The sequence below is a fragment of the Hylobates moloch genome, unplaced genomic scaffold, assembly GCF_009828535.3.
Source record: "Hylobates moloch isolate HMO894 unplaced genomic scaffold, HMol_V3 SCAFFOLD_6, whole genome shotgun sequence".
NCBI lineage: Eukaryota > Metazoa > Chordata > Mammalia > Primates > Hylobatidae > Hylobates > Hylobates moloch.
In genome coordinates this window covers 157,449,363-157,468,019 of record NW_026652281.1, presented here as the reverse complement: position 1 = coordinate 157,468,019, position 18,657 = coordinate 157,449,363, and the positions used below count along the sequence as shown (strand labels likewise).

Below are 18,657 nucleotides of genomic sequence, written 5' to 3'. Positions count from 1 at the left end.
ACAGATATTTGTACACTCATGTTCATAGCTGCATTATCCACAGTAGCCAAAAGGAGGAAGGAACCAAGTGTCCATTGGCAGATGAATGGATAATGTGGTATATACGTGCAATGGAATGCTAATCAGCTTTAAAAGGAAGGAAATTGGCCAGGCGCGGTGGCTCACGCTTGTAATCCCAGCACTTTGGGAGGCCGAGGCGGGCGGATCACGAGGTCAGGAGATCGAGACCACGGTGAAACCCCTAATCTACTAAAAATACAAAAAATTAGCCGGGCGTGGTGGCTGGCGCCTGTAGTCCCAGCTACTCGGAGAGCCTGAGGCAGGAGAATGGCGTGAACCCGGGAGGTGGAGCTTGCAGTGAGCCGAGATCGCGTCACTGCACTCCAGCCTGGGCGACAGAGCGAGACTCTGTCTCAAAAAAATAATAAATAAATAAATAAAAGGAAGGAAATTTTGACACATGCTACAATAAGGGAAGAATCTTGAAGACTAAGTGAAATAAGACAATTTTAAACCCTAATTGTATCGCAAGATAATGGGTAGATAATAAACAGTGGAGCGCCCGCAAGAGTATTACACACAAACAAGTATTACACAGAAGTGCAAGACTTCAGAGCACATTATTCTCCTAAGAGCTGGTCTGCTTATAGTATATCTTTAGGTATGGCTAGTAATTGCAGGTTTAGGAGTAAAACGACCAGTTGTCGCCCAACGTGGGGCTCGAACCCACGACCCTGAGATTAAGAGTCTCATGCTCTACCGACTGAGCTAGCCGGGCGGCCGGTAACCATAGCTAAACAATTTTTCATTCTAGATCCGATTGGGAGTGTATTCAACTGCGGGTTTGAACTTGGATTTATTCGGAGTGTGATAAAACTACTAAAGGGCCTCGGCTCCTAGGAAATTCAAACTCTGCCGTCAGTGCCTGACCGTCCCTCCCACTTACGTCCGTTTCCTGCCCCTTCTACCCTACCAGCGACCAAGCCATTTTCTACCCGCGATGAAGCTCACGGAACGGAGATGGAGAAACGTGCATCCTGACGCCACTGGAGCTCTCACCGTGTGGATTTTTTTTTTTTTTTTTTTTTTTTTTTTGACAGAGAAGACTGTCAAAAAACGGGCCTACTTTTCACCACGAACTGCGGCTCTGTTGCCCAGGCTGGAGTGCCGTGGCGCAATCTCGGCTCACTGCAACCTCCGCCTCCTGGATTCAAGCACTTCTCCTGCCTCAGCCTCCTGAGTAGCTGGGATTACAGGCGCGTGCCACCACTCCCGGCTAATTTTTGTATTTTTAGTAGAGACGGGGTTTCTCCATGTTAGTCAGGCTGGGGTCCCTCAAACTCCTGACCTCGTGATCCACCCGCCTCGGCCTCCCAAAGTGCTGTGATTACAGGCGTGAGCCACCGCACCTGGTCAAGTACCTTGTGGATTTTTAAACAGGAGGGAAAGACAATGGGGCTCAGAGGAGGGCAGGGGCCGCCGCGGTCTTTCTCTGCTCTGCAGACTGCACCCTCTGGGTTTTTTCCTGGTGCTCTGCAAACATGCTGGATTTCAAAATTCGAAAGGAAAATCGAAAACAATAATTGAATGTGCAAAAGGACACTGGAGATGCCGGGGATCGAACCCGGGGCCTCATACATGCAAAGCATGCGCTCTACCACTGAGCTACATCCCCACCTGCATTTGCCGTCGCTCCCAGATAGTCCCTATTCGTGGCTTAACTCAGGACACCGGGAGTGGAAGGCAACCGGTGCGCGCTGGATCTCAGCTGCCGCAAAAACCCGGGATCGCAGTGCCAAGAGTTGTTCCAGGGTCCTCCGCTGACTCCAAACCAGCGGGTCTTGACCAAGGGATTCCAAGAGAGAGGATTAGGCCCGGCTAAGCACCTGGGAGCAGCGGTGGAAAAAGGAGAGAAAATCATCAGGCACGATGCCAAAAATGAACTATGACCTGAAAAAGAGAAGACAGGAATATTGTGCAGGACGCTACGTTTTGTTTTTTAAAAGTGGGGGTCGAGGCAATAAAATACGGAATATTTGATTAACGTAATCCAGAATCGTAAAGTTGATTGCTCGGGATGAAGAAAGAACTGGGACGCAGGCGATGGGCCTACTTTCCACCGTGAACTGCAGCTCATCTTTTGAATTTTGAACCACGTTTAATCCAAGAAAACCTTACTGAGCTTGCCAAGAACTGCTCTAAAAACAGGATTCAGCCGTGAACAAACCTAGTACAGTCCATCTGAAAGCTGACATTCCAGAGGAGATAGAGTGCGGGCACAGAGCCAGCCCTGAGAAGGGAGCGCGCTAAGAGACGACTTTACACAGTGTGCGCGTTCGGGGCGGGCTTCGTGGGCAGAGACGTTTGAAACAAGACCTGAATGAAGTGGGAGGGAGCATGCAGGCCGTGGGAGAAAAGAGGTCCACGCAAGGGGAGCAGCCAGCGCAGAGGCCACGGGGTTCAGGAACAGCAGGAAGGTCGGGGACACAGGGTCCTGGAAGGCCCTGAGAAGGGAAGTCGGGAAGGAGGGAGCATCCGGGGGCAGATGAGGTGAGGCGAGGTCTTCGCCTTTGGGTGAGAATTGCTGAAGTTCCCGCTGACATTGGCAAGGGCGGTTTCTGAGGAGGGTGCGGGCGAAAGCTTGGTCCAAGTGGCCTCCAGAGTGAACGAGGAGAGAGGGTGTGGAAGCGGATAACACAGGCAGCTCTGTTGCGGGGCTGTGGTGACAGCTGGGGGACAAGAGAGCGCTGAAGTTTGTGTGTGTGTGTGTGTGTGTGTGTGTGTGTGTGGTGGGGGGGCGGAATAATGCTGAATAAAATGGGAAATTATAAATATATTTTCTGTTCAAATATTAAGTAAAGAGTAAAGAAGCGGGAGGACAGTCGCAGAAAAGGTAATGGAATGGATACAAGGCCACGCTTGAGTGTGAGGGGACAGGACCAGGTTCCAGTCTCTAAATTTAACTCTGCACAGGGCCGGGGCGAACCTGCGCTGGCGGAACCTGACACCGCGGCCCGAGCGCCAGGCCCTTGCCCCGACGATGCTGGGTCGGCCTCGGTCGGAAACCGGGAGTGGCGCTGGCAGCATTTGTGCGCCCACCTGTCGCGGCCCGTTTCCCGCGGCTGACTGGGTCAGGCTGGGGCGGCCTAGAGAGGCCGAGGGACGGGGGCGAGGGGGAGAGGCCGCTGGCCAGGGCGGGGGCTGGTGGAGCGCACATCGGGGCGCAGGGCGCTGTCCCGCACTTGAACCGCCCAGTGCCTCCCGGCCCGCAGTCAACGTGCGCCTCCCCTCCCGGCTCCCAGCCGGGCGCGCCCTGGGCTCGAGTCTCTGCCTGCCCAGCGGCAGCCCCGCCCTTCCTCCCCCAGTGGGCCCTCGGCGGCCAGCTCGGACGTCCGGCTCCGACCCGCGTCCTGTGAGGTTCAGTGGCCGCCCAGGCGCGACCAGATCTGGGTGCGCGGAGAGCGCGCATGGCGGCTGTGGGACCGCGGACCGGCCCCGGAACCGGGGCCGAGGCTCTAGCGCTGGCGGCAGAGCTGCAGGGCGAGGCGACGTGCTCTATCTGCCTAGAGCTCTTTCGTGAGCCGGTGTCGGTCGAGTGCGGCCACAGCTTCTGCCGCGCCTGCATAGGGCGCTGCTGGGAGCGCCCGGGCGCGGGGTCTGTTGGGGCCGCGACCCGCGCGCCCCCCTTCCCACTGCCCTGTCCGCAGTGCCGCGAGCCCGCGCGCCCTAGTCAGCTGCGGCCCAACCGGCAGCTGGCGGCAGTGGCCACGCTCCTGCGGCGCTTCAGCCTGCCCGCGGCCGCCCCGGGAGAGCACGGGTCCCAGGCGGCGAAGGCCCGGGCGGCAGCTGCCTGGTGCGGGCAGCATGGCGAACCATTCAAGCTCTACTGCCAGGACGACGGACGCGCCATCTGCGTGGTGTGCGACCGCGGCCGCGAGCACCGAGAGCACGCCGTGCTGCCGCTGGACGAGGCGGTGCAGGAGGCCAAGGTGAGCGCAGCCCCCACCCACCCCGTGGGCCGCCGGGACCCCCGTCTTGGTCCCGCGCTCCCGCGCACGCGGTGCAGAGAACAGACTGTCGATCAGGAGGCCCGGGTGAGCCCCTCCCTTCTTTCTCCTATTCCGGGAAGCCCAGCGCTGGTTCCCGGGCTGAGCGCGGTTCTCTGTCACCCCCAACATCGCCAATACCCCCACCGCACCCCCACTGCGTTTCCCTCTGGGCCAGATACTGGGCCGCCTGCGCGACGTCCCCCACGGACTTGGCGATGTTCTTCCTGTCTGTTCAGAGCCTCTAGCCCGGTCTGCGTCTCCGCAGCTCTCTGCCCGCGGGAAGTCTCCGGCACAGCCACGCAGCCGCTGCCCCCACTCTTATCTCTTTCCCCGAAGCGGGCTCTGCTCCAAGTCCCCACCTCGTGGAACTGAGTGAGAGGACCTCGCCAAGATGTCCAGGGAGGGGGCTCCTGGGTTAAGCCGCGCACCTAGAGCCGTCTCACTGTGCCAAGGCTGTCGATTCTGGGGGCCCTTTCTTTGCTATTTTCTCGCTGAGCCTCAGCGGGGGTGTGTGCAGGGGTGAGGGCGAGGCGGGGAGGCTCGGGCGGCCGTCCCCAGTCTCTCCTTGCTCGCCTATCCCGCTCCAACTCTCCCACCCACAGGGCTTCCTGATGGGGGCGCGCAGAGCAGAGGAAACCACTAGGGGTAGGGCTGCTGGAGCTTGTGTTTCAGTCTGGCTGGTCCAGCAGATGCTTTGGGGGAGGCGAGATCCCGAGACCTTCAGAGTCACCTCGCAGTGTAACCTGTAGCCTGTAGAGATGACTTCTACCCGGCCTCCCCCTCAGTGAGCAGGGCCTTCCCTTTCTCCTGGCTGGCTCCAGGAAGGCAGAGGTGGGGGTTTCCAGAAGGGATTCTGGAAATAGGAGAAAGAAGGGAGGGGCTCACCCGGGCCTCACCCCCACCCTACATTGTTTCCCTTCACCTACAGGAGCTCCTGGAGTCCAGGCTGAGGGTCTTGAAGAAGGAACTGGAGGACTGTGAGGCGTTCCGGTCCACGGAAGAGAAAGAGAGCAAGGAGCTGCTGGTGAGCCGGGCACCCGCAGGCATCCGTGGGAGATAACAGAGGCCTGAGTAGTCAGCACCAGGGCTCGGGGTGTGTGGCGTTGGAGTATGTGCTATGGAACCGCAGAATCGATTTCAGAAAGATAATAGAGTGCATATTATATAGGGTGACCACATAATTATGGTACAAACCAGAGCTTTTCAAAGTGAAAGGGAGTGCTAAAATAATTATTGCAAAACAACTGGCTTAAACTGGAGCTGTCCCAGCGAACCAGGACGTTCAGTCACTCTGATATTACGTAACATACCAGTTAGGGCCTGCGGAAGCATCTTGTAATTGAACACATTAATATTTCTGCAGAGAAACATGGATATTCAATAAGTGGGAATATTAATACAATAAGAGCCTCATGGCATGTTTTGTCAACAAAACAGTAGTGAAAAAAATTTCACGTTCAGTTTTTTTTATTTGAAATTGAGGCTAACGGAGAAGGGGCTAGGCAGAGGGAGGAAGTTTGGGGTCTTGGGTTTACAGTAGCCCTTGCTGCACAGCCCAGGGCCTTGGGTACTGGCACCTGCCTCTACCCCAAGTTGGAATGATATTTTTTATCTTCCTTAGAGTAGAACAGGAAAGTGAAATGAGGGCTCATTTTGGTTAAGATAAGCAAACATGGGGCCGGGCGTGGTGGCTCACGCCTGTAATCCCAACACTTTGGGAGGCCGAGGCAGGCGGATCACGAGGTCAGGAGATCAAGACCATCCTGGCTAACACGGTGAAACCCCGTCTCTACTAAAAATACAAAATAGCCAGCCGTGGTGGCGGGCGCTTGTAGTCCCAGCTACTTCGGAGGCTGAGGCAGGAAAATGGCGTGAACTCGGGAGGCAGAGCTTGCAGTGAGCCGAGATCACACCACTGCACTCCAGCCTGGGTGACAGAGCGAGACCCCGTCTTAAAGAAAAAAAAAAAAGAGATAAGCAAACGTGACTCACCATTGGTCATTTTCTACCTTGCAAACTCAGTTGCTAGCTGAGTAAATAGGTGTTGAAAGAATAAAAGGATTGGCCGGGTGCCGTGGCTCACGCCTGTAATCCCAGCACTTTGGGAGGTCGAGGTGGACGGATCACCTGAGGTTGGGAGTTCGAGACCAGCCTGACCAATATGGAGCAACCCCATCTCTACTTAAAATACAAAATTAGCCTGCCATGGTGGCACATGCCTGTAATCCCAGTAATCCCAGCTACTCGGGAGGCTGAGGCAGGAGAATCGCTTGAACCCGGGAGGTAGAGGTTGCGGTCAGCCAAGATCACGCTGCTGCACTCCAGCCTGGGCAACAAGAGCGAAACTCCATCTCAAAAAAAAAAAAAAAAAAAAAAAAAGAATGAAAGGATCTACTAGGGCCTGTCAAGGCAGGGAATTGAAGGAAGGTGAACTAGAGGACCCTCCCATCCTCAATGTCAGGAGGGGCGGAGGAGGAGCCTGGAGTTCAGACACCCTAGTGTCCTTTCCAGACCCTCATCTACATCTGTTATGCCTGCATCCATTGTGCATCCCAGACCTTCCCACCTGATCACTCACTTTAGACCTTCATCCCTCCTCCGCTGGAGAAATGACTCCCAGTGCAGCTCTTCCCCCACTGGTTGACATCCAGGAACCAGAGGGCCTTCCTCGGCACTGGCGGCAGCTTCACAGTCTCTGACCGGAGTCCCCAGGCCTTGCTTAACACCTTCCACCTCTGTCCTCTCCCAACATCCATCCATCCACCCCCGCATTCATTTTCGTTGTTGTTTTGTTTTCTTTTGCTTTTAGACAGAGTCTCGCTTTGTCACTAAGGCTGGAGTCGTCCAAGCGATCCCCCCACTTCAGCCTCCTGAGTAGCTGGGACTACAGGTGTGCACCACTACACCCGGCTAATTTTTAATTTATTCTTTGAAGAGCTGGGGTTGGGGGTAGTCTCCTATGTTGCCCAGGCTGGTCTGGAACTCGTGGGCTCAAGCAACCTTCTCCCCCGACTTTGCCCCCCTCAGCCTCCCAAAGTGCTGAGATGACAGATGTGAGCTCCACCTGTTCTTTGCAGCTATAAAATACTTCTGGATTTACAATGCTTGTATCATTTACAATACCTTGCTTAATGAAACATCAGAGGTAGAGCCCAACTATTGCTGCAACACAAAAGGGAGACGGAATGCTCTTATTTGAAAATGCTCCTACCCCAGGGGACATCTGGCAAAGTCTGGAGATGTTATATTTTTGGTTGTCAGCAATGGGATAGGGATGCTATTGGCATTTAGTGGTAGAGGGGTTGCTAAATGTCCTACAAGGCACAGGACAGCCCCCTACAACCAAGAAGTATCTGGCCCAAAATGTCAACTGTGTTAAGGTTGGGAAGCCCTGGCTTACAGTATTTTGGCAAATACTGTTTCACTTGTGCTATTTCCTTGTGAGGCAATATGATGTAGCTGCCGAAGCTCAGATTCTGGGGTCTGGCTCCCTGGCCGAGAAGCCTGGCTTAACACTTCCTGGTGATGTGTCTTTGTCTCCTCACCTGTAAGACTTGAGGGGAAGTGCACCCACCCCACTGGGCTGCCGTCAGGGTTGAGGGAGTTAATACCTATAAGGTGCTCTGGGCTACTGCAGCCTGCCTGGAAGCTGAAGGAAAGGTAGGGGCATTGTAGGACACCTTGAACCCAGGTCTCCCAACTTCCTGGAACTCCCTTCCTCCACCCATGAGTTTTAAGGAAGAGGAACTTCCTGGTGGGACATATTGAGTGCCAAACGTGTGTTCACATAAAAAATCAAGAGATCAGGGCATGAGTCTGCATCTGAAAACTCGAGTAAAAAATCCGGTGTATGCTGTTAATGGAAAGAAGAGAATATCAAGCTTGCACGCCGTATATTCTCATTTCATTCCTTGGGGGTGTGCTGCTACCTCTGGTCACTGGCATCGGACTTTTCTTCCTTCTTTCTACTTTCCTCCATCTCCCAAGTTTTGTATTTTGAGCATGTGTTACCATTATAACTGCTAAACAGGAAAGATGACCCTTAAAAAGAAAGTGAAGTGTAAAAGTTTGAGGGTGATGAAATAAATGTGCTTGAGGAAGAAAAAGCAATCTCAGTTTAATCCTATGGTTGCCCCAGGAGGCACTAATCTATCCCTTCTGCTTTTCAAGTGAGGAAGCTGCAGCTTGGTGTAGTTCTGCGGGGAGTATGATGCTGCCTTGGTTTAGGTGATGGAGTGCAGGTCCACAGACTGTGGGCGCATCTGTGGTAGGGGAGAAAAAAGCATGTGTCCAGACTACAGCTTCTTCGGAGCTGGGACACTGACAATAGAGCATGCACTGCGTGCATAGGTGGGTGTGCCTCTGATACCCCAGCAGTGACAGGGACGAAGCCTTGCCCTGTGGGGTGACTCAGTCCACTGGCCAAATGTTATGTCTCCATGTTCAAGTCCCTTACCTCTCCAACTTCTCCTCCTGGGACAGAAACAGATGGCAGCGGAGCAGGAGAAGGTGGGGGCAGAATTCCAGGCGCTGAGGGCCTTCCTGGTGGAGCAGGAGGGTCGGCTGCTAGGCCACCTGGAGGAACTGTCCCGGGAGGTGGCACAGAAGCAGAATGAGAACCTGGCCCAGCTCGGGGCTGAGATCACCCAGCTGTCCAAGCTCAGCAGCCAGATCCAGGAGACAGCTCAAAAGCCTGACCTTGACTTTCTCCAGGTAAGTCTGGCTCAGCCAGGGGCTCGAGTCATTCATCCTAAGGCATCAGGACCAGCAGCCAGAGAACAGTGTCAGTCCTGGGGATCTAGGAGAATCACATGATCTGAGCTGAAGGGGACTGGAGAGAAAGACCCTGATTTTCCTGGGGTTGGAGGTCTACAGGGATGTGATAAAACTTTCTTGACTATGAGCCACAATAATATATATCGTATTTCAGAATCACATGCTTGAGACAAAAGTCTCAGAAAATAATACTCACCTTTGCCACACGTATGCACTTTGATGTTTTCTATTCTATTTCACTAAAAAAAATAGTTATAAACAACTAGATAAACTTCACAATCCACAGATGGGTTAAGAACAGTCACTACAGGGCTGAGTGAGCAGTAGGTGCATAAGGGCTGTGACCTCCCTCAGGTGGTTTCCAGGACTCAGGCAGCACTGGATCCCATGGGATAGCTCCAGTGATGATTCTGTAACCAAGAAAGCAGCAAAGATAGAAAGAAAGCATGTGAAGAGCTGTGGCAAAGGGTGAGAGGTCCACTGCGTGGGTGAGACACCCTGCAGCCTGCAGCCACTGGAAGCTGCTGCCCCTGAAGTCCATGCAGGCAGTGAGGCGTGGCACACCTGCTTATTGCTTACATCTTGGAAGCACAGCAAGGGGCAAGCTTTGTTTCTCAGAGGTGAATGGAGGTTACCTGATGCTGATTTGGCTTCCTCTATCTTTCCTTCCAGGAATTCAAAAGCACGCTGAGCAGGTGAGTGACCTCACAGCTCCTGGGGCCTCTCTAAGTTGCCTCCTCCCTTTTCACTGAGCTTTCTCTTTATTCCCTGTCCCCTGACCTCTCACCTCCTGATCCCCCGACTTGCTTGCCCGGGGACCTTCCGAGACAAATGCCCAACTGCCTGGCCATGGGTTTTTCTGCATGAGGTCTGGCTCTCCCTTTTCTACCTCTTTCTGCCAAGAGGACCTCGCCATCCTAATTGTCACAGCCCGTGGGAACAAAACGGTGCACATAGGCCCTTCTCAGAGCCCTTGTCCTGCAGGTGTGGCAATGTGCCTGGCCCCAAGCCAACCACAGTCTCTTCCGAGATGAAGAATAAAGTCTGGAATGTTTCTCTCAAGACCTTTGTCTTAAAAGGGATGCTGAAGAAGTTCAAAGGTAGGGGCCTGGGCGCCGAGCTGGGCCACATAGTGCGGTGGTGGTGGAGGGTTCCTGGTAGCTCAGGGGTCCCTGGGTGTGCTTTCCAGAAGCTGCTGTGTGAAAATAGGAGCTGGCTGTGCCATGGCCAGATTGGTATAGGGGCTGTGGTGGCAAATCTAGTCAGGCCCCTGCAGGGCACGCAGCTTCTCATGGGGACAGATGGGGTAGAGGGGTACTGCTGGGGAACTGGGGGTAGGAAGAGAGCTGTACAGGGGAGCTCAGCTCAGAGCCACTCGGGTAGAGCTAGAATGCTTGGGTATGGGCCCCCTGTCCCCCACTCCCCATGCTTGGCCCTGTGCCTGCACGTTCACTCTTGGCCTTAGGAGTCTCTGGGGAATGAATGAGTCAGTTGGGGTATAAAGAGCTGGTGACCTTGCCATATCATCTCCCATGTCGCTCATGCACGCCTTGCTTTGTTTCTCCTCCACAGAGGACCTTCGGGGAGAGCTGGAGAAAGAGGAGAAAGGTAGGGATGGTGCTGTGGTGGCGAGTGTGGACTGTGTGCCACACAGAGATCCTACTCCCTGCTGGTGACCATCTCAGGGTTTTGCATATGGTCAGTTCCTTCAGCCCACCCACCTCAGCAACCCTGTTCCTCTGTCCCATCCCCCATGCCACCCCCTCCCCATCCTGGGAGCTCTGACACCCTCAGATGTTGGCCCAAATTTTGCAGGTCTGTTAGGAGCAGGAATGCCCTGTACCTTGAGACACTCAGACTGGGAAAGGCTTCTCGGCCACCTGGGTGAGCCTCTCCCCGGTCCCCACTCCAAGATGGACGGAAACCTCTCCTGGGAATGGGGTGTATACAGGGGACCAGGAAAGCAAGGGGAAGCTAAAGACTGGAAGGAATATGGTTTTTACTCTTGCAAAGCTCTGGAATGTGTGGGATCCAACACCCAGGGGAGGGGAGGGGAGGGCACATATTCCTGATGCTGATGTCTGAGCTAAGTCAGAGTGTGCCTGGGTGCCACCTAAACCACCTGAGTGAGACCAGGCCCTCCTCTGCTCAGAGGCCTGCCACAGCCCCTCCAACTTGGTAAAGGTCAGAGTCCTCATGGTGGTCTCAAGGGCCCAAGGGATCTGGCCTCGCTGCACACCCCTTCTACTCCATGCAGCTACACATCCTCCTTGCTGTTCCTTCAGTGTACCAAGCACACACCCATCCCGGGGCCTTTGCACTGCCAGGCTCCCCCGCCCCAACCCCCTACCTGGAATATGCTTTCCCCAGCCAGCCGCGTGGCCTGCTTCTTTGCCTTCTTTATATCTGTCTGCTCGATGCCCCTTTTCAGTGCGGGTCTTCCCTGGCCACTCTGGTTGAAGTTACAGCCTGCTCTTCTGGTCCCCTCTCATCTTCCATGTTTATAATCTATCCTCAATCCTCTCCCTGTGGGAAGCAAGCTGCAGGCAGGCAGGACTACTCTGATACTCTGTGGTATCCCCAGGGCCTGGAACGTAGTAGTGCTCACAGTAAGTGTACATTTTTTTTTTTTTTTTTTTTGGAGACAAGACAGGGTATCTCTTTGTTGCCCAGGGTGGAGTGCAGTGGAATTGCAGCCTCCACTCCCAAAGCTCAAGCGATCCTCTCTCCTCAGTGTCCTCGAGGAGTACACTACCATGCCTGGCTAAATTTTCTATGTTTTGTGGAGACGGATGTCTCACTATATATTGCCCAGGCTGGTCTCCAACACCTGGGCTCAAGCTCTCTTCCCACCTCTGCTTCCCAAAGTGCTAGGATTACAAGCATGAATCTCTACACCTGGCCTTAACTTTTTATTATGAAAAATTTCAAACACACTCAAAAGTAGAGAGAAGAGTGGACAGAATGTTACATACCCATCTCTCACCTTTGGCCGCAGTTTTCACAGACACTGCCATCCACTTCTTATGGGATTATTTCATTTTCTGAGACAGGGTCTTGCTCTGGAGTGAGATCGTGGAGTACAGTGGCCTGATCTCCACTCACTGCAACCTCTGCCTCCCGGGTTCAAGCGATTCTCATGCCTCAGCCTCCCAAACAGCTGGAATTACAGGCACAGGACACCACGCTGGGCTAATTTTTGTATTTTTAGTAAAGAAAATACAAAACAAGTTTTCTGCCATGTTGGCCAAGCTGGTCCCAAACTCCTGACCTCATGTGATCCACTGGCCTCGGCCTCCCAAAGTGCTGGTATCGCAGCTGTGCACCATCTCACCCGGCCTCTGCTGTATTATTGTTATTATTATTTTTATTTTTGAGACAGAGTCTTGCTCTGTCGCCCAGGCTGGAGTGCCGTGGCGCGATCTCGGCTCACTGCAAGCTCCGCCTCCCGGGTTCACGCCATTCTCCTGCCTCAGCCTCCCAAGTAGCTGGGACTACAGGCGCCCGCCACCACGCCCGGCTAATTTTTTTTGTTTTTTTATTTTTAGTAGAGATGGGGTTTCACCATGTTAGCCAGGATGTTCTTGATTTCCCGACCTTGTGATCTGCCCACCTCAGCCTCCCAAAGTGCTGGGATTACTGGCGTGAGCCACCGCGCCTGGCCTACTGTATTATTTTAAAGCATCAGAGACAGCATGTCATTGCCATAAATACCTCAGTGTGTTATCTCTAAAGAAACAGACTTTGTAAAACATAACCACAAAGCAGTCATCACACTTGGACAGATTAATGATTCTTTCCAATGTCTAGCATTCAAATATCCCCATGTTTGAACTGGGGTTCAAACCAGGCCCATACATTGCATTTGTTTGATTTCGGTAAGTACTTGAGTGGTGGGGGAGGGGGGAAGCAAAATACCTGGGAGGCACAGTGTGGGGGTTGGTTGGGCCTTGGCGCTGGGTGCTGGGGGGATTCTAGAGGGAAAGGCAGGCAGGTTGCAAAGCAAGGTCGGGCGCTGCAAAGCAAGGTCGGGCCCTGCAAAGACTGTGCCAGGGGCCTGCCTGCGTGGGGACATTTCTCCCTGTCTCTGTCTGCAGTGGAGCTCACCTTGGATCCCGACACGGCCAACCCGCGCCTCATCCTCTCTCTGGATCTTAAGAGCGTGCGCCTCGGCGAGCGGGCCCAGGACCTGCCCAACCACCCCCGCCGCTTCGACACCAACACCCGCGTGCTGGCGTCCTGCGGCTTCTCCTCGGGCCGGCATCACTGGGAGGTGGAGGTGGGCTCTAAGGACGGCTGGGCCTTCGGCGTGGCCCGCGAGAGCGTGCGCCGAAAGGGCCTGACGCCCTTCACTCCCGAGGAGGGCGTCTGGGCCCTGCAGCTCAACGGCGGCCAGTGCTGGGCCGTGACCAGCCCCGAGCGGTCGCCCCTCAGCTGCGGGCACCTGTCGCGCGTGCGGGTGGCCCTGGACCTGGAGGTGGGAGCCGTGTCCTTCTACGCTGTGGAGGACATGCGCCACCTCTACACCTTCCGCGTCAACTTCCAGGAGCGCGTGTTCCCGCTTTTCTCTGTTTGCTCCACGGGCACCTACTTGCGAATCTGGCCTTGAGGGACACTGCTGGGGAGCTCCTGTCTCTGGGCTGCCGGTGGGAGGGGATGTCGCCTCCCCAGAGATGCCTGGTCGGTCCTGGGTCTGCCCTCCGTGCTCCTGACCCCGGCTGCCCAAGAGAGGCTGCTACAGACACAACCCCGAAGCCGGAGAGTGAGACTGTGGCCAACTGAGCGGGGGAACAGCGGCTGTGGACTCCTGAGGGTGTTCCCTTCCTGAGGTCACATGTGGATTTGGCCAGAGCCTTCAGGAGGGCGAGGCCGGTGAGGTCAGGAGCCCAGCTCTCCAGGGGGCTTCTGCCATGACTGGGAAGGGCGTCTGGCTCCCTAAAACGATGTCAGAGCCAGTCCTGCTATCCTCTGTTGCCAGGGGACAGGTCTGGGCCTGGGCCAACCACGTTTGTTATCATGGCTGCTGCCTTCTGGACAGCTGCCAGCTCTGCCTTGAGAGGTTGTGGGATCTCTGGATCCAGCAGACCTGACAGGTCATCTACTCAGGGAGAAGCCCTGTGCTCCCAGCTCAGAGGACAGTCCGGGCCAGAACTGGAAGTCTCCAGCACTCCTTAGCTGGAGGATACAGAGTGATGGGTGCATTCTGACCAATGCGACAACCAACATGTGCTCTCACAAACACCTGACTCCCCCACTTTCCAGTGCCAAAGTACAAACTCTCCTTGGATAAGGAGAGCAAAGCTTCTGGAACCTTATTTATTCTTTCTTTTTAATTTTCTTTTAAGAGACTGGGTCTTGCTCTGTTGCCCAGGCTGGTCTTGAACTCCTGGCCTCAAGTGATCCTCCAGTCTCCATCTCCCTAAGAGCTGGGATTACAGGTCTGAGCCGCTGTACCCGAACTTTTTTTGTTTTGTTTTTGCTTCTGGAACTTTGAAACACAAAACACAAGTTGGCACTTACAATGTTAAAGATGCAGCCAGCTCTAAACAACGCACAGAGCACAAATATGCTCCTAATGGACTCAGGAAAATGCCAAAAGCAGAGCACCCTGGTGCCAAGGCCTTCTCAGCCCATGCCCTGGAGGCCATTCCCCTGGCCAGCCTCAGCCCCTTGTCTACTTGTTCTCCAGCTTCTGGGTAGCTGGGCTTCTGGAATGGTGGGAGTGGACTGCTCCCTGCTCAGCGCTCCCCTGGGAAGCGGGTGAGGAGATGAAAATGAAGACTATGAGCTGTCTTTAGAGTTGGCTTGGCCCATTTTCTACTCCCTAGATCTGAGCACAGGAGTGTAAGTTTGAGCCAGGCTTTCTGCCAGAGTGAATGAGCATGCATGTTTATGTGTGGGAGGAGTGTGTATTTGTATCTCACCTTTCTTGGGTGGAGTGTGTGTGTGTGTGTGTATTTTGGAGAGGGCATTTATCAGCATGTGCATAAGGTTCAGGTGTTGCAAACAGACCCAAGTCAGTTTGGTCATATCCTATTGTTGATTTGTTGTTAAATACTAACCACCTCATATTTAGACAAGGGCTACAGGTTTCTTCTCTCGCTACCTGGCTACCAGGCTAGATGAACAGAATACCAGACTCGGACCTAATTCTGTCCCACACAAGTTATTTAGACAGAGGTGTTGGCAAACAGGGGCAATGATAGCTGAATAGCCCTGTGTCATGGAGCTTCAGTGCTCTGTCTCTGAGGTGCTTCAAGCTCACTTGGCATATAGGGTTCTTGTGGGGCAGGCACAACACTATCCCAGAGGCAGGCCCAGTTGACATAGCACCAATCAGAATACTGTATCCTCCAGGCTGAGGACAGGGTCATTTCAAAGTCCTGCCTACAGAAGCATTCCAGAGTGAATCCTACGTCCTGCTCATACATGGAGAGCAGCTCTAAAACCTGGTAACCAATTCAGGCATTTGAATACCACTGATTTCCACAAGGAAAACCAATCTCTAACATTAATTTTCTAACTAAATCACCTAGTGTTACCGTTAAGCCCTAACATTATCTGGCTTGTATGGCTTTTTGATTAAGTATCATAATTCCCTTTGTACCATCCAACAAACGTGCGGGGCATCACAACACACATTACAGGTCCCAGAAAGTACCATGTCTGGTGGAGGCGTCACATGAGGGTCAGGTCTGGGGACTGGGAGTAGCTGTCCGCATGTTTATTTTCCGTTTTTGTGTCCATGAGTGCAATCGTGTGTCTATCAGAGAGTGTGTGTTTGCAGAGTAACTACATACATAGCTATATATCTTAGGAAATGTAACAACAGTTACTGTAACAATTGCATAGAGAAGGGAACAGACGTTCTTTCTTGCTAACCAGGGCAGTACCATAACGTGGATGTCAGGATGCTGGTGTCCTCGAGGGCATGTGTGTGCACTTCCCTCTCCTAGACTCTGGGCATCATAAACTCGAGACCTCTGGGTCTGTGAGAACAACTGGCCTAACTTGGGCCCTTCTGATTCACCCATCAGTCCTAGCTGCTGAGCCATAAGCGCAGGCCTCTGCCGCCAGACCCTCACAGGGCCCCTCAGCATCCAGAATGGGGGGCACCTAGGGGCCTGCCTCTGGCCTGGCCGCCCAGTGACCCAAGTCACCCGGCATTGCAGGGAGCACAGGGCAGGCTAGGCCACCAGACCAAGGTCCATCTCCTACACCCACCACTTTCTGTCCTTTGCCAGGCTGGGCCCTCATCCTTTTCCCCTCTCCTCCGCCCCGTGGGCCCTTTAAGGGCCCTGACAGAACATGTCAGGGTGTGCCCTAAAAGCTCCCTTTTCCTACTTCATCCAAATGTGAGACAGGGGCTAGCACCCACCCGCAACCTCGCCTGGACCCTTCCCACCCCAGCGCCTCCAAACACCTGGCCCTCCTGATTCCCCGCCCCCGCTCACTCACTCCCCCCGGGCCTCCACCTCCTGATGACCCCACCGCTCCCCACCACCCAGCTCGCCCCAGGTCCCGCCCTAACCGCTCGGATCTGGACTCCCTGCAGGACGGGCGCACTGACACCCTTCCCTGACCTTTCCACAGCCTTGACCTGGAGCCCCGCTTCCTCACGCACAGCACCACGCGAAACGTGCTCCCCAATCCTGCGCACGCCCCTCCCTGGCCCCCAGCCCCGCCCAAGGCCCGGGGCGGTCCTCACAGCTCGGAGCTCCGCGGTACCGCCCCGCCCTGACAGCTCCCGCCCGCGCGCGCGCGCCCAACGACGGCACTGTCTTCGCAGGGCCCTCTGCCTGGACTGACGGCCGTTCAGCGCCGCGGGCGAACGGGCAAAATGGCTGCGGCCGTGGGAGGAGCTTGGGTCCAGCCGCCACAGAACTCGGCCCAGGATTCAGCGGACTGCGGCTGCGCGGCGCCGGCGACAGCGTCAACTGCTTGTTTGAGAAAATGAAAACCACAACCGGCTCCATAGCTCAGGGGTTAGAGCACTGGTCTTGTAAACCAGGGGTCGCGAGTTCAAATCTCGCTGGGGCCTGCTTCTGGTTTTTATTTTCCTATTCCTTCCCTAAAGATAGAAAAGTGGAAGATATACAAGCCTACTTCCGCCTTCTTGGGAGGCCAGACCTTGGGGGAGTCACTTTCTCTTTGCCTCTAAGACAACCCGCCGCGGAAGGCTACTTTCCTACCGTTTCCTTATCTCTTGAAGAATCAGACCCGCTGCGGGCTTGCTTCCTTTTCCATCACTGGTTCCCTGGGCCCCGCGCGCCCTCTCCCCACGACCCCGCTCACTTCCGTCTGCGCGCTCCCGGGAGCGTCTTTCCGCTTCTCTCCGGTCTCCCCACTCCTGCTAGGGACTCGCCCTCGAGTCTCCTTCCCTCTCTCCTGGGGGAGACGATGGCACTAACTACCGCGCCCCTTCCCGCCCCGCGTTTGTTTGCGGCGTTCCCCGACGCGCGCGCTGAGGCTCTGGTCTGCGGCTCTGCGCTTGGCGGCCGCGCGCCCTCGGCCTTCGGGTCCCCGCCGCCTCCGTGCTGCAAGGTCTGACTTCTTGTGGAGTTAACACAGAAAAGCGCAGACGGCCACATTCATGACCCGGGACTAACGGCTCTACCTGTCACATTCGCTTTCAGCCTAAAACGAAATTTTAGTTTATTTTAAACAAAATATATAACTAAGGTATGCTGGCCTTCTGATTTATTCCTGCTGTTAACGGAAGTGTAGAAAGTGAGCCCAAGTCTTCAGTGAACAGTGGGGGCGCTGCCCAGGTGCAGGCCTGGCGCCCTGGGGGTCTCGGGACGGCTCCCGCCTCCGCCTTCCCAGCACCGCGCACTTTGGAGGCCTGGGCACGGGCGGAGGGGGGCTGGGTCCCGCCGTACACTCCCCTGTCGCATGCGCCCTCCCTCCAGCCGGAGGGAACCTCAAAAAAGCTCTGAGCGAGTCCCCGTCCCAGGTGGGGCAGCGGCTTATACGGGGACCACTCCAGGGTAGCTCAGGGTTCGAAAACGGAATCCCTGCCGGGCGCGGTGGCTCACGCTTGTAATCCCAGCACTTTGGGAGGCCGAGGCGGGCAGATCACAAGGTCAGGAGATCGAGACCACGGTGAAACCCCGTCTCTACTAAAAATACAAAAAAATTAGCTGGGCGTGGTGGCGGGCGCCTGTAGTCCCAGCTACTCGGAGAGGCTGAGGCAGGAGAATGGCGTGAACCCGGGAGGCGGAGCTTGCAGTGAGCCGAGATCGCGCCACTGCACTCCAGCCTGGGCGACAGAGCGAGACTCTGTCTCAAAAAAAAAAAAGAAAACGGAATCCCTGTCCGGTGCACCAGAGAAGAGAAAATCGCTCGCGGCCGCCTGGGTAGAGACCGCAGCGGTGACTGCCTTGACTGGGAGGCGTGGAGGAGCGAGCGGGGTCTGCGGCTCCGGCCGGGAGGTATGGGCTTCCCTCTCTCACCCACGCCTGCTCCGGTCCAGAGAGCCGAGACCGTGGGTCAAGACCGGGATGGATTCGCTCGGGACAGGCCAGGAGCCCGCCAGCACATTCGAGCACTAGCGCTCCCGGGGTCCTCGGACTCGTGGACCCCGAAACGCCTGCCCCACAGGACGATCACCCCACTGTAGAAGTCGGGTCACAGGGACCAGTGGCGAGCTACCTGAGGGCTTAACTACAGATACTTCCCGACGAAAACCGTGGACTCCCAGGGCGCGTGCGTCTGCTTGTGTGTGGGGGTGTTGGCAGGCGGTCCCCATAATCATCGAAGCAACAGGTGGATGAACCTCAGGCCTCGCACTCGTGGGCTCTCAGAGTCTGGGCGTTACAGCCGCTCCCGT

General features: G+C 55.2%; 1 protein-coding gene, 1 long non-coding RNA gene and 3 other non-coding genes across 10 annotated transcripts; 2 read left to right on the top strand and 3 right to left on the bottom strand.

Moving 5' to 3' along the window:
- Positions 1-705: 705 nt before the first annotated feature.
- On the bottom strand, positions 706-778 carry TRNAK-CUU (transfer RNA lysine (anticodon CUU)). Its single transcript has one exon. It is a non-coding gene; the product is annotated as a tRNA-Lys (tRNA).
- Positions 779-1,603: 825 nt separating this feature from the next.
- On the bottom strand, positions 1,604-1,675 carry TRNAA-UGC (transfer RNA alanine (anticodon UGC)). The gene has a single exon. It is a non-coding gene; the product is annotated as a tRNA-Ala (tRNA).
- Positions 1,676-2,784: 1,109 nt separating this feature from the next.
- On the top strand, positions 2,785-14,720 carry TRIM7 (tripartite motif containing 7). Of its 2 annotated transcripts, XM_032158925.2 has the most exons (8): positions 2,785-3,989; positions 4,978-5,073; positions 8,532-8,762; positions 9,498-9,520; positions 9,810-9,925; positions 10,398-10,433; positions 10,641-10,709; positions 12,923-14,720. In XM_032158925.2, the coding sequence occupies exons 1-8, from the start codon at positions 3,468-3,470 to the stop codon at positions 13,432-13,434; spliced, it is 1,605 nt and encodes a 534-aa protein (XP_032014816.1). In that variant the 5' UTR covers positions 2,785-3,467; the 3' UTR covers positions 13,435-14,720. The 2 variants fall into 2 exon arrangements, with proteins under 2 accessions (XP_032014816.1, XP_032014817.1); XM_032158926.2 differs by lacking the exon at positions 10,641-10,709 and having other exon boundaries at positions 2,786-3,989.
- Positions 6,235-13,022, bottom strand: LOC116471976 (uncharacterized). 5 transcript variants are annotated; one of them, XR_009213928.1, is made up of 7 exons: positions 12,933-13,022; positions 11,812-11,985; positions 11,176-11,412; positions 10,340-10,414; positions 9,022-9,235; positions 8,506-8,847; positions 6,235-8,311 (listed from the first exon to the last, which is right to left on the bottom strand). It is a non-coding gene; the product is annotated as an uncharacterized LOC116471976 (long non-coding RNA). The 5 variants fall into 5 exon arrangements; XR_009213930.1 differs by lacking the exon at positions 12,933-13,022 and having other exon boundaries at positions 6,235-6,400; positions 6,628-8,311; positions 11,812-12,115; XR_009213926.1 differs by lacking the exon at positions 12,933-13,022 and having other exon boundaries at positions 11,812-12,115.
- A 2,073-nt stretch (positions 14,721-16,793) lies between the features above and the next one.
- TRNAT-UGU (transfer RNA threonine (anticodon UGU)) lies at positions 16,794-16,866 on the top strand. The gene has a single exon. It is a non-coding gene; the product is annotated as a tRNA-Thr (tRNA).
- The last annotated feature ends 1,791 nt before the right edge of the window (positions 16,867-18,657 follow it).

Bases quoted from the DNA above. Each gene is read 5' to 3' on its own strand.
- TRIM7 (XM_032158925.2), top strand. From the start codon at position 3,468: ATGGCGGCTGTGGGACCGCGGACCGGCCCCGGAACCGGGGCCGAGGCT. The intron at 8,763-9,497 runs GTAAGTCTGGCT...CTTTCCTTCCAG, and splicing joins CTGACCTTGACTTTCTCCAG to GAATTCAAAAGCACGCTGAG. The intron at 9,521-9,809 runs GTGAGTGACCTC...CTTGTCCTGCAG, and splicing joins TTCAAAAGCACGCTGAGCAG to GTGTGGCAATGTGCCTGGCC.